Below are 13,495 nucleotides of genomic sequence, written 5' to 3'. Positions count from 1 at the left end.
ATATGGCCACATTCCGAGTCACTAGACCGGCCTACTCAAAGGATGGCTCACGATTCCCCGGTGTACACTAATCCGAGTAAGGTTTGCGGCTCTACTGGGACACGAATTCAATTTAACTGTCCTGGTCTAGTAGGGAGACTCCCCTTGCTAGACAAACAAATAGGTATTGCTAAAAACATAATATGGCAAGACAAAACATACTTAGAATTTAAATAACTGAAATCATACCTCATAAAAAGCCCACATAATATTGTAGGATAGAAAGCCCACATAAGATCATATCTCATAAAAACTATAAACATATTTTAAACCGAAAGCTCACTAAAATACTTTAGTTCGAAAGCCCACCTCTTTCGTTTAATTTCCTTAACTTGATTTTCTCGTTCCGACCTTAACTTGCGGAGATAACCTTTTTCAAGACAAAACAATATAGTACTCCCTCTGTTCCATAGTAATGGAGGCGTTTCTTTTCGGCACGGAGATTAAAAAAAATAGTGTTAGGTGAGTTAAGTAAAGAGAGAATAAAATGAAAAATGAAAAAGGAAGAGAGATGAAGAGAGAAAAAAGTAAGAGAAAGTAAAGTAGGTGTGGAAAAATGTGTTGACTTTTACTAAAAAGAGAAATAACTCTATTAATGTGGAACGTACCAAAATGGCAGAATGACTCTATTATTATGGAACGGAGGAAGTATAGAATACTAATCAGACTTCAAGATTTTCTTAGACTTTAATAGGAATGCATGCCTCCTAATTAATCCCTCTCATTATTTCACTTATCTTTAAGAAATTTCTAAAACTCATATTATTTGATGCTCCTTCTTTCACTATTCTCGGACTGGACTAAATTGGAACTACATACTTTACTTCGAAATTTATCCTCGCAAAACTCTAAAATAAATCAAAAATCAAATATTTTAGCTTAGCTACACCATTAGAAGACCCATAAATAATATTAATGGAACTTTAATTTAGAACTTAGGCTAGGATTTGACTTTATATTTCCTTCCCATAAATTTTATTTTCGAAACTGGGCCAGGACTTCTTCTTATTTTCAGCCCCAAAGTAATTGAATCTCGGAATTGGGCCTCTATATATACTACAGCCCCAAATATTTAAATTAGAGTTGGTCCAGATTACTTACTCCACTCCTTAAGCCCCAAACGAAAATATTGTACCCCAACAACTATCTATCTATACATATATAAAAGGCGAGTTTTGGTCTTCTTTTAAAATATTTATAAGTTTTGTCCTCATTATAAAATATTTAAAGTTATAAATTCAATTTGAATAATTATGTAATAACTAATTCCTTCCAATAACTATTGCATGCAAAAACGCTTTTGATATTATCATTCAATTTTGGAGATTCTATGACCAAAATCGTTTTATTCAGCTAACGGCTCAGATGAATAATGACTTATCTTTGATTGCTATAACGTATTTCTCCATTAATTGTGGATTATCATTGGAATTTAATTCAATAAAACCCCATAATATAAAGTAGGGTCAACCCGAGCCATTATTGCTCATTTATCTATACATATATAAAGACGAGTTTTGGCCTTCTTTTAAAATATTTATAAGTTTTGTCCTCATTATAAAAGATTTAAAGTTATAAATTCAATTTGAATAATTATGTAATAACTAATTCCTTCCAATAACTATTGGATGCAAAAACGCTTTTGATATTATCATTCAATTTTGGAGATTCTATGACCAAAATCATTTTATTCTGCCAAAAGAGAGAATTTCAAGCGCTATCAGAAATTCTATAAATACCAAATCTATTAATCAAAAGTTTCATGACCGTGGTGGTAAAAAGATTGTTGTCGGCATGATGTTCATGTAATGGCGCTGCTACCTCATGCATGTGTTGTGTAGCATTCCATATAGCTTGGCTATCAACAACAGAGTACACTACACATCCACCTAAACTTCGGGCGGCTGACGAGTGACGACTATAGTTCTACTTATAAAGCCGTACAAGGGCGACAAAGAGCGACAACTAGAGGAGGCAGAGTAAAAGTCGATGGAAAATTGAAACGTTCCAGAGGATGAGTGTAAAAAGTCGATGGAAAAGTGAAAAGTTCCAGTGATGAAGAAAATAGAGCGACACAGAATGAGAGGGAGGCGCTCAACTCTTCGTCTCTTTTCAAGACAAGGGGTTTTCGAAAATAAGAGATCAACTTTGACGCAAATAAATAGGCTCCACCATCTTTCACTTTAAATACCATTGTATCTCAATTCTCAACTGATTACCGGAGATTATGATCAGATTTGCATGCAAAATTTGTATCATCAAATATGGAAGAGGAGCCGAAATGTGGGGTCAAATTTAGTATATTTATTAATTATTTTATATTTTTGGGCATGTGGATATTGTATATGTATGAATTAGATTTTGTATGATAGATATTTTTTTTCATTTTACAATATTATATTGAAATAAGTGTGAAAAGAATAAAATAGATTCGCATGAGTATGATCTACGGCAACAAGTGATTGTACTTGAATACGTAGAGTTCGAAGAATGTTCTTATTGTTGTGTGTGTAACTTTTAGTTGTCAAACTTATATAATGATAATGAATATTTATATAATGTAGTAAATTGTTACTATTATATACATTTACGAATTCAAAGAACTGGATATAATGATATTGTTTTTATTTTATAAAAATGTGAATTCTATTTCAAATTTGTGTAAGGAGAAAATCGATTGGGTCGTGCATTGGGGTGCCACTAGTTAAATAAAACATCCCACATATAGCTACCCATTCATCATCTTCCTCACCATTTACCCCAAATCCTAATTGATGTGAGAGAAGCTCCTCTCACTCTCTACCTGCCGCCGCCGCCGATTCTGTCCAGAGCCGCCGTCCGCCGCCGCCTCCGGTGGTGTCTCTCTCTTCTCACCTCCGTCTCCATCTCTTCTCTCTCTCCCTTTCTTCCCCAACTACCTCCTCCTCTCTCGGCACCCCCTCTCTCGGATCTTCCACCGCCGCCACTGTGCATGCACAGGCGGCAGCTTCCGTCTCCTCTGCCATGCACCACCCCAGCTGCCACCGTCTCGTCGGAGCATCCGCTGCCAGGTAAGGATATCCCTTTCTTTCTCTTTGTTTTTCTTTAAAAGTTTATATCTTTAGATCTAAGAATTTTTGGCTTTTAAATTTTAAGATATTGTGAAAGAGTCCACCTCAAAGATGTTAAGAGGTTTCGAGGCTGCCTTTGCTGTCACGGGATTTTCGAAACATCGTCGCCAGAATCCGGCAGATTCGTGTCTGAGGAGATAAGTCTTCAAACTGTGTGGTTATTGTGGTTATAGGACTTAGGTTGTCTACTTTATGAATTTGGTGACATTTGAACAATTATCTTGTTATTTGTTAAATGCTATTTGGAAGTTTCAATGGTAGAATATGTTGTTAAACTTGTTGTTGTTGTGACAGATTCTATTTTCAAATTATATGCATATACATGTAGATACATTAAAGAAAAGAGAGGCTTGGGATTTACCAGAAGTTGTGTTCAGGAATTGGAATTAAATTTGCTCTTCAAAAAAAAAAAGAACTTTCTTTAATCTCCTGTCTCTAATTTTTGATTTCTTGGTATTTGATGGAAGAAAGTGGTGAAAGAAATTGTGGACGAAGAATGATATGTACTCCCTCCGTCCCAGTTTTATAGTCACATTTTGCCATAAAAGTCTGTCCCTCATTTATAGTCACATTTAGAATTTTCCATATCTGAACATAAAATTTTACCCCATTATTCACTAAAATTACACCCAAATGTCATTATCAACATAAAAATAAACCAAAACAAAAATAAAAAACTAAAAAGTCAACAAGGGACCCACCTTCAACCAACTCACTTCATTTATTACACACTCCACCATCTCACTTCATTTATTACACACTCCATCATCTCACTTCATTAATTACACACTCTACCAATTCCTTAAAACTCGTGCCCTAACTAAATGTGATTATAAATGTAACGGAGGGAGTATATATTTTGGGACACTTCTGGGATTATATTTGTGAGTTAGTGTGCAGGAGGTGGAGTATAACCAAGTAGGAGGTGGAGGTGGAGATAGCTACGTACCTTGAGGGAAGGGAGAGTAAACAAGCAGGAGGTGGAGCGCAATGGCTGATTTGTAGAGAGAGATTGGCGTTGGATACTCTGGGCTCCAAGAATTATTTTAGTTATTTGGGTTTTTCAATAGTGGGCTCCAAACTGAAGTACCTTCTTTTTCTTTTCTTTTCTTCTTCTTAAATTGAGTCCACATCGCCCATTATGCTTTTAGAAATATATCCTTTAATTTCGATTATGCTTTATTTCTTAGATTTAAATTCCTTTCACAAAATTTGACAGTCGAAACTTTGGTGTTATGCCAAAACTAAACAGATATTATGATTCCTCTTGATCGATTTTAAGCGTTCAAAACTTTTTCAATCGGTGAAAAAAAAATGAAGATTAGATTAAAATTTTCGGCTACCCATTCGACTTTCTTTCGAGTTCAATTAAAAAGAAAGGAAAAGTCGGGATGTTACAACACCTCTTGAGATAAATGGATGCCATGTCTGAAAGGTAAGAAACCTTTCTTGGCATCTTGCATGCTAAAGCGTCTGAATACTGTATCGATGTAAGATTATTGGGATAAGCACAACATTCTCTTTGCATGGTCACGAAGGACCTTGATATCGAGAATGTATCTCACATCACCCATATCTTTCATTTCGAACTGGCTTGACAACCAAGTTCGTACCGATGACAACATCTTTTTATTGTTTTCAATTAGAAGAATGTCATCTATATATAAAACTAAGAACACAACATTTCCTTTTTCAACCTTCTTATACACGCAGCTTTCATTAAGGCATTTTTCGAATCCAAACTTTTGAACAGTTTGATCAAAACACTGGTTCCATGATCTAGATGCTTGCTTGAGCCATAAATGGCTTTCTTAAGCTTCTAAACCATGTTTTCCTTGCCCTTTACCACATAGCATTTGGGTTGTTCCATGTAGATGGTCTCCTCAAGACTCCCGTTTAAAAATGCAGTCTTAACGTCCATCTGCCATACTTTTCAATCCATGTAAGCTGCTATAAAGTCGAAGTTTTTTTTATCGCGTTGTGTTTGGGTTTGCCTTATTGCGTCAGTCGGATACATACGATATGTTCGTGTTGGAGGTTTTCTTATCGTTTGATGTACAATTTTGACTTCATGTTATGTTGTTTTGTGTCGGGCTAATATATATGGTGGGGTGCGACCTATAGATAGAAATAGACTCATTTTGATAGTTATATGATCAGTGTCAATCAAAAGTTTAATCGATTAAATGACATTTTTTTCCTAATATATGAAAGTAATTTTGGTAAGTCCAGTGTCATAATACTCGTGCTCATGAGAGACAATTAAATACTTCACTCCATATGTACTATTTCCTTTTAGGTTCGTACTAACATTTATAATTTTGGAAACTTTTTTTAATGAGACAGAACTCATTATCCACTAACAATATTTTAAAAAACTTTTCGATTACACTATTCTTAAATTCCGTGTCGAAAAGAAATGCTTCGATTAACAAAGAACGAAGGGAGTATATAATTTTTTTAATACGGTACGATTTTTTTCTTTCTAATTTATAGGATTAAAAGATGTAGAATGCTTTATCCTTATACTAAAGTTTACTTTTTTTTTTATTTAATAATACTAGTTATTAGATTAAAGATCAAATTAGTAATATAATTTTGTCGAAAAAAAAAATTGCATTATTTTTAATTTACAAATCCAGTCGAGTAATTCAATTACGCCAAAAATGGGTCCAGCCTGGTCAAACTAAAAAAAACATTTGCATTATTATTTTCAAAGAGTAAAAATCAGCGTTCATTTCAAACATTAACCTTTCAGTCTCCAATTTAGTCCCAATTCCCAGCTGCTGCTGCTTCCTTCTTCTTCTAAGTGTGATTGATGAGTCCATTAATGGAGCGTGATTTCTACGGAAATCTACCATCAGAAATCACCACCAACATCCTCTCACGCCTGCCCATCCGAAGCCTCGCAATCAGCAAGTCTGTTTGCAAACCATGGCTCAATCTAATCGATTCCCACGATTTCCACAAATCCGAAATCAAAACCCCACCCGCTCTAGCTCTCTTGACAAAGAAGACGATGGGCTCAACTCGGTGCACGATTTTCGAAATTGAAGGCAGAGACGAAGTTGATGTGGAGAAGAGCCATGATCTGAACTACATTCCCCTCATGGATTTGGAGATTCCTCACGGAAACAGCGAATTCATGGAAGGTATCACCGCCGGTGGATTGCTTCTTCTGTACTCGCAATCAATGGAAGGTAATCCTCTTTACCTCTGCAATTTGATCACTCGTGAATACACGGAGCTCTGTTTCCCTGAGGCTCATGCGCTCAATTTTGGATTTGGTGTGAGCAAAATAAGTGGGCAATATAAGGTGCTCGTTATCAATAGGCTCCGTGAATCCGACTCTGGTCATCACGTATACACCCTCGGAACAGGAACATGGAGGCGTGTTGAAGCCGGCGCTGCTTCCGGTTTCAAATTTTTTGGTCAGAACATTGTATGCAATGGCAACCTCCATTGGATAGTATTCGATTCGAGTCATAACATATGGATTTGTGGTTTTGATGTTGAAACGGAATGTTTTAGAATCTTCTCTGTTCCTCCTGGTGGAGATAGAGGTGGGGATTTGTCTGTCTTGAGGGACCGCTTGTGTTATTCTTATACATGCGACATGGAAGTTGTCATTTGGATGATGAAGGAATACCAAGTCGATGCTTCTTGGACCATAGAGTACAAGTTGCGTACTATTGGTTTTGCTTTTGATTTGGATTATATATGTGTTCATCCAATCAAACATTTCAAGGATGGTGACATTTTGATGTTGCTGGACGAAACTGTTCTTATCTACTGCTCTAACAAGACAAGAATTTTTCAACAAGTCGGTATGTTTAAGGATGTAGCTGCGGGTTACCTTACCGCCCTGATTTTCACGCCTAGCCTTTTCTCACTCAAGAATTTTGGATTCGAGAATGTGATCTCGTTTTAGTTCATAATATTAGTCCACATTTGTGTGTTCCGTGTGTAGCTTTTGGGTTCTATGTATGTGAGCCACTGAGCCACTTCTGTGTAATCTTTTATTGTTAGCACACTCTCTACTTTCGTGGCTTCAATGCCGGTGCCCTCTTCATCCTTGTTGCTGTGGATAACCAGATGGTCGTCGTTCCCCGGGCTGGCGAGCACAGCAAATGGATAACTTACTCGTTGCTGTTGACGTCGGAGACAAAGTGAACTTATTTTAGTATTGACTACAGAGGAAAGCATGTCGTCCTTTCGTTAGGTTGCTTTTTTCTCTTTTATTGTGATGATTTGTTGATTTTAGTTTGTGTTTGTAATGAATTAGGGGTGGAAAAAGGTCATTTGAAAAAGGAATTGTTATTATCATTATTAGTGTGTGGTTTGTCATGTATAGTTCTTGCTATCGTGCCTGCACGAAAAGGCAAGTTATTAGTACCCAATTAATGCACAATTCATGCACGATTTGCACTGTCTAATGTTATAATAAACTTGATTGGTACCGAATTCATGCACAATTCGTGCACAGTTTGCGTTGTAATGTGTTTTTTATTATTGCCTTAGTCCTTACATTACATGGGTTTTTTTTAAGCCATGTTAGATTGTTGAGATTTAGACCTTGCAATCCATCCTTTTAGGCCGTTATTTGAAAAAAAATGAAACAAGCGAAAATGGAAGAAGGAAATGTGGTCGACCACTTTGCTTGCGTCCCGGAGGAACTACTCTTGTTGATGTTAAGCCGGTTTGAAGACCTAAAGCATCTTTGTAGATACTCCCTTGTCTCGAAGCGTTTTGTTTTGGCTATTTATGAATTGAGATGTGTTCATTTGACTCTTCCAAGTACAATACGCTCTACTGAATCAGCGGATGAAATCTGTGAACTTCTCCCTAAGCTGGCAGGCTTTACCAGTGAAGAAATGATTGAATTCATCAAGTCATGGCCGATTAAGGATTTGGGGTTCTTCTCATTCCTTCGGAACTTCAAGGAACTCAGATCTATTTTGTTGGACTTGACATGTCCTCGTAGCATCTGTAGTTCCTCATATTGGAAAGTGAGGGTGAAATTCAGCAATGGTGGAGCCTTGGTGGAACTTTTTCTGGAACTACCAGCTTATGTTCCTGGGCAGGCTTCTTCATCTTCATCTGATGAGGCTTATTCATCAGATGAGACTTCTTCATCTGATGAGTCTTCATCCGATGACGACGTTGCACCAGCAGACGAAGGAATGCGCAACACATTGTTTCTCTTCAGATGTTGCAGTATTTGGTTACTCGTGCTATGTTTGCTCATCAAATGTAACCCTTCGCTTGCGAGTGTCACCATCACAAATCGCAAGAAAGCAGGGAGAGTATTTGTGAGCAATGTAAATCTTCTTGCACGGAGAAACAAGTTGAAAGAAGCACAACTAGGCTCATTGGATCAGACAATTGCTTGGATGTGCGACTCGAAAATCCCGGAATCAGGATACATGGTGAAAGTGGTGAATTATGGAGCCTTGGATGAACGATCATGATTCCGGCATGTTAGATGGCGGTGATGTAGTGACTTGGGAGTATACTGGGGACGAAAAGGACTTGCGAGATTTGTTGTTGGAGTTTGTAGGTAAATATAAAGAATCATTTCCTTAAAACTGATCAAGTTTAACTATGCCGGCATCAAAATGACTCTTCTCTCGTTTAGTTTAATGTTTATTTGGGACTAAGTTTGATATTTATCTTCATCTAGGAATGTTTCTATCTTGGTTTTGTACATTGCTTTCTATTTTCAGATGGATGTTTCATGTTTGTATAATAATATCTCTATCGTGCTTTTGCACTATTTTCGCACTATTTTGCACTATTTGCACAATTTTAGCACTATTTTTTATTCTTATTTCGTACTCCCTATTTTTGCACTAATTTGGCACCATTTTACTCTTTAATTTTATGACTTTTTTGTCATTTTAATCTTTATATTTTATTTTTCTCTCTGATTCCTTGTGTCTTCCCCCATTTTCCCTCTCATCTCTCGCATTTTTCCATTTTTCTTAATTTCATTTATTTCAAAGTATATATATTCTATGTACTTATAAAATTATAGATCACAACAATAACTTTAATTTGATATACATTAGTTTAAAAATAATTTAGTAATAAAAGATTATAAATATTGAAAACATGTTAATTAAAGACAGTTTTATATAAAAATGGTGTATTTAATGAGGGATGATGACTCATACGTTGCACAAACAGACCAAGACACATTGTCTCTCTTTGGTTACTTGTGCTATGTGTGAATGTAAAATGTGATTAGGAAGGATTCAATTATAATGTTAGCATAAATTGGTCATATTCTCATTTTGCTGGCTGATTCAGTTTTTCTTGAAAACGAGTATATATGATAATAATTGCATGAAAATGATTTTTTTAAGTTGGCTTGAAAATGTTAAATTTAAGTTAAATACTTTGACCTGGCTTTAATATATATAAGCATAATCTGAATTGTCCGTACTGGACAATCTTCACTTCCTTATCTGCGGATCAGGGCAGTGTTTGCATGCCTCTGCTGCATAATTCCCTCGGCTACTTCAGCGAGTGATGGGTGGTTGTGGTGGCGGTGTTGGCCACGTTGTCTGTGTTGGCACTTGTTGAAGGTGGTTTTTGGTGGTGGTGCATTCGGAACAACACTAAGTACTGCGACACGGGAATTTCCTCGTTGTTGACATCGAGATGAAGTCAGCTGGTTTTAGTATATGGGCAGTTCAGGTATTTTTTATTACAAATGATGGTCTTATTGTTCCACATAAGCCAATGTTTAAGGGACATAAATAGCCACATGACTTACTTGAAACCTTAGACATGGACACAACTCCTATAACACATGTACACAAAAATGTAGATTAATATTATGAAATAAAGTGAGATAACATTCTCAAATCCAAAACTCTCTAGCGAGAAAAAGCTAGGAGTGAAAATCATAGCATGAGTAAAGTAATGCTCTCCAGGTGCATCCTTACACATATCAACTGCTTGAATAGTTCTTGTCTTGTTGGAATGGTAGATGAGCGTCTTCTCGTCCAGCAACATCAAAATGTCTCCATTTTTGAAAGCTTTGATGGGATGAAAAAACGGCAATTTAATCTGATCAAAATAAATAGTACTAAACCTATATTCTATAGTCCAAGATTCTTCGACTTGGTATTTCTTCATTAACCAGATGACAATTTCATTGCCACCCATGTGCAATAGCTAAAACAAAGGTAGTCCCTCAAAACAACAACTCCCTAGCTCGGTTGATATTAAGCGAGCTAGGACGGGTGGGGTTTTGATTTTGGAAAGATGGAATTTGACGAAATCATCGGACTGAGCCATGCTTTGCGAACGCACTTGCTGATTGCACGGCTTCGGAGAGAGAGCCGTGAGAGATGCCGGTCGTGATTTCTGGTGGTAGATTCGTGAAGCAATCTCCCTCCATCAAAGAAGAAGAATTAGGGCTTCTAATGATCACTTATTTAATTTTCAACCAGATTTTTAATTTAAATTGTTATGTATGTGAAAATGCCAAGTTTATTGAGCAGTGATTGAGCAGTGATTCAATCCATTAATGGAGCTTAATTTCTTCCAATATTTACCATCAGAAATCACGACCAACATCCTCTCACGCCTGCCCATCCGAAGCCTCGCAATCAGCAAGTCCGTTTGCAAACCATTGCTCAATCTAATCGATTCCGAAGATTTCCACAAATCCGAAATCAAAACCCCACCCGCCCTAGTTCTCTTGAATCAGAATTTGGAAAAGGCAAATGATGTTGTTTAGCTAAAGGACAAATGTGACAAAGAGTGTGAGATTTATTTGTGAAAGATAATATTTCTGACATGGATTTGAGTTTATTGAAAGATAGATGCCCATGCCCCAACCTCCTATGTTACAAATCAATACTAACAATAGAGTTTACACTACAAGATGAATGTGAGGAACCTGTCATTGACTCAGGATTCACTTCAAGAGTGTAGAGATTTCAAGAGTGTAGAGGAACCTGCCAACTCTGCTACCCCTCCCAATCACAGTCCCCGGAGAAGCTCCCTGGATTTCAAGGGAAGTGTGAGTGAAATGTACAGAACATGACAGGGAAGAAGTGAGAGAGCTAACAGAAATCAGATTATAAGAGAATGTAGGAACACAAAGGACAGAATAAAGAGTAATCAGAGGAGTGAGATGTATTCTTCCCATATGTGTGACTGGAGCAGAAGCACCATTTGGCAGATTATCAAAGGCATTATGTATAGGTGAGGAAGAGGTAAAGAGACTAAGATTGCAACACACATGATGCGTTGCTCCCGTGTCAAGCAACCATAGAGGTGTAAATGAAGATACACCAGCAATGAAAGGAGAGAAAAAAGTTGTACCAGCAAATGGAGAGAATGTGGATGGAACATTTTGTGCGGCAGAAGGAGTGGCCTGAGAGATGGATGGAGAGTTGATGGAGGAGGCAGCAAGCTGTGACTGAAGGAGAGAGATCAGCTGCTGACATTGATTGGAGAAGGCAAAGTAACAACAGGAGCAGTCTTCTCTGTTCCATCAGACAATGAATCATCAACATAATTCACAGATTTAGAATTGCTGAAATTGTGTGGTGGTGATTTTCCTCTTCCACTGTGGAAAACCATGGAGAGCAAAACATCTATCCACTGTGTGATTCGTCTTACCACAATGAGAACATAGCACTTTTCCTTGACCATAGTAGGAAGAGGCAGCATTTACAGAGTAAGGCTGCTCGCTGGAGGCAGGAGGAAGAGTAGGAGGTGCAGCACCATCAATATTTCGCTGCCTCTCCTCCTGAATAACGAGAGAGAAAGCCTTAGAGAGTGACGGCAATGGAACCATAGAGAGAATGCTCGAGCGGATCTGAGAGAACGAGGAATTCAATCCGATGAGGAATTGCATGGTGCAATCCTCTTCCTGATGTTGATGCCAACGAGAAGCACTATCACATCTGCAGGTGCGACAAGTGCACCAAGCAATTGGTTGAGAATGCTTGTATTCATCCCACACAATACGCAAATTAGTGAAATAAGAATTCACATCAGAAGATTCTTGACTGAGTGACATGATGTGCTGCATAAGTTGATACGATGATATGAAGTAAAGGCAGGAAGAAGATATATATGAATAGAAATTGGATTGGGATATAACTTAACTCAAAATACAGAAACAAATGATTAGATACAATCCTCCTAGCAGGCCAATAATCCTCTCACCGAGGCCTACGGTATACACCGATAACAATTGATCTTTTCTGGATACCTTTCTCAAAAACCTTCATAGTTTATATAGGAGTTTACATTATAATAATCCCACGAAACTTGCACCTAATTGATCCCAATCAATTCCCAATTGATTCAAATCACATCTTATTTATTCAAATTAAATCTAATTTATTCAAATCCCTCCAATTCCTACTTACTTAAAATAGTGCATAATCATAACATTTCGTAGTCAACTCTTGGGCTGATTTTATTCCAATTTATTTCCTGCAATTATTCCATGAATGGGGACTGATATCATACGATCTAGCCGAATCACCCAGAGCAAATCGATCACGAAGATCCGACAAAATGTCGTGTGCATCATCTAAGTACATAACACTCGAACAAATCTGAGGAGAGACGGAATTCCGAAGCCACGAAACCACCATACTGTTGCAACGGATCCAAGCGGAATAGAGTAAATCATCATCATGAGGCCGTAGCAACACACCATTGACAAAAGGTAATTTATTCTTAGCTAGAAGAGCAGTAGACATAGATCGACTCCAATTGATGTAATTGGAACCGACAAGCAACTGAGATACCAATTGAAGACCGGGATTATCACTCGGATGAAGATAATAAGGACTCGAAGAATCCTCCACCGGCATGATCTGGTAACCGCCGCGAGGAGCCATCGGAGAAGAAGAAGATCAGAGAATAACTGCGGAAATCAACAAATTTTCACTGATACCATGTAGAAAATGATACACCAAAAATGTATAGAAGCATAGAAGAAACAGAGATGAAAAATATGAGAAAGAGAGATTTCTATATCACTCAAAAATCAATCGTTCACAATGAAAAGATCATCCCTTTTATACTAGAGAGATGATGCATTCTAGATCTAAAGTAACCAATGATAAGCAAGCTAACTAGATCACTAATTTAGCTGATTATTGCTCACAAAAACAACCTACCGACTAACTTCCGAGCCACGTCAGCACCAACGGCTCTTTTGCCTCAAAATCCAACGGCTCTTTTGTTCCTCACACTCGAGCTCATTTCTCAGTTGCATTAGCACAAGATCTCCTCCATTCTTCACTTTCAACATATTCAAATTGGTGCGCGATTTTCGAAATTGAAGATGAAGATGAGAAAGC

General features: G+C 37.4%; 1 protein-coding gene, 1 long non-coding RNA gene and 2 pseudogenes across 2 annotated transcripts; 3 read left to right on the top strand and 1 right to left on the bottom strand.

Moving 5' to 3' along the window:
• Positions 1-2,788: 2,788 nt before the first annotated feature.
• Positions 2,789-3,950, top strand: LOC148923543 (uncharacterized). Its single transcript, XR_016132342.1, has 2 exons — positions 2,789-3,089; positions 3,175-3,950. It is a non-coding gene; the product is annotated as an uncharacterized LOC148923543 (long non-coding RNA).
• A 1,937-nt stretch (positions 3,951-5,887) lies between these two features.
• On the top strand, positions 5,888-7,473 carry LOC125206551 (F-box protein At3g07870-like). Its single transcript, XM_089060581.1, has one exon. It carries the CDS (start codon positions 5,968-5,970, stop codon positions 7,078-7,080), a length of 1,113 nt encoding a protein of 370 aa, XP_088916707.1. The 5' UTR covers positions 5,888-5,967; the 3' UTR covers positions 7,081-7,473.
• LOC148923542 (uncharacterized) lies at positions 7,245-8,623 on the top strand (annotated as a pseudogene).
• Positions 8,624-11,603: 2,980 nt separating this feature from the next.
• Positions 11,604-13,030, bottom strand: LOC148923541 (uncharacterized; annotated as a pseudogene).
• Positions 13,031-13,495: the final 465 nt, after the last annotated feature.

This window comes from Salvia hispanica, chromosome 6 (genome assembly GCF_029641045.1).
Source record: "Salvia hispanica isolate PSC_SH4W2 chromosome 6, Shi_PSC_v1, whole genome shotgun sequence".
Lineage (NCBI taxonomy): Eukaryota > Viridiplantae > Streptophyta > Magnoliopsida > Lamiales > Lamiaceae > Salvia > Salvia hispanica.
Note: the sequence above shows the minus strand (reverse complement) of the source record. Positions and strands in the feature narration are given on the sequence as shown.

What these genes read in the sequence shown, in the direction of transcription:
- LOC125206551 (XM_089060581.1), top strand. Translation starts at nt 5,968, where the DNA reads ATGAGTCCATTAATGGAGCGTGATTTCTACGGAAATCTACCATCAGAA.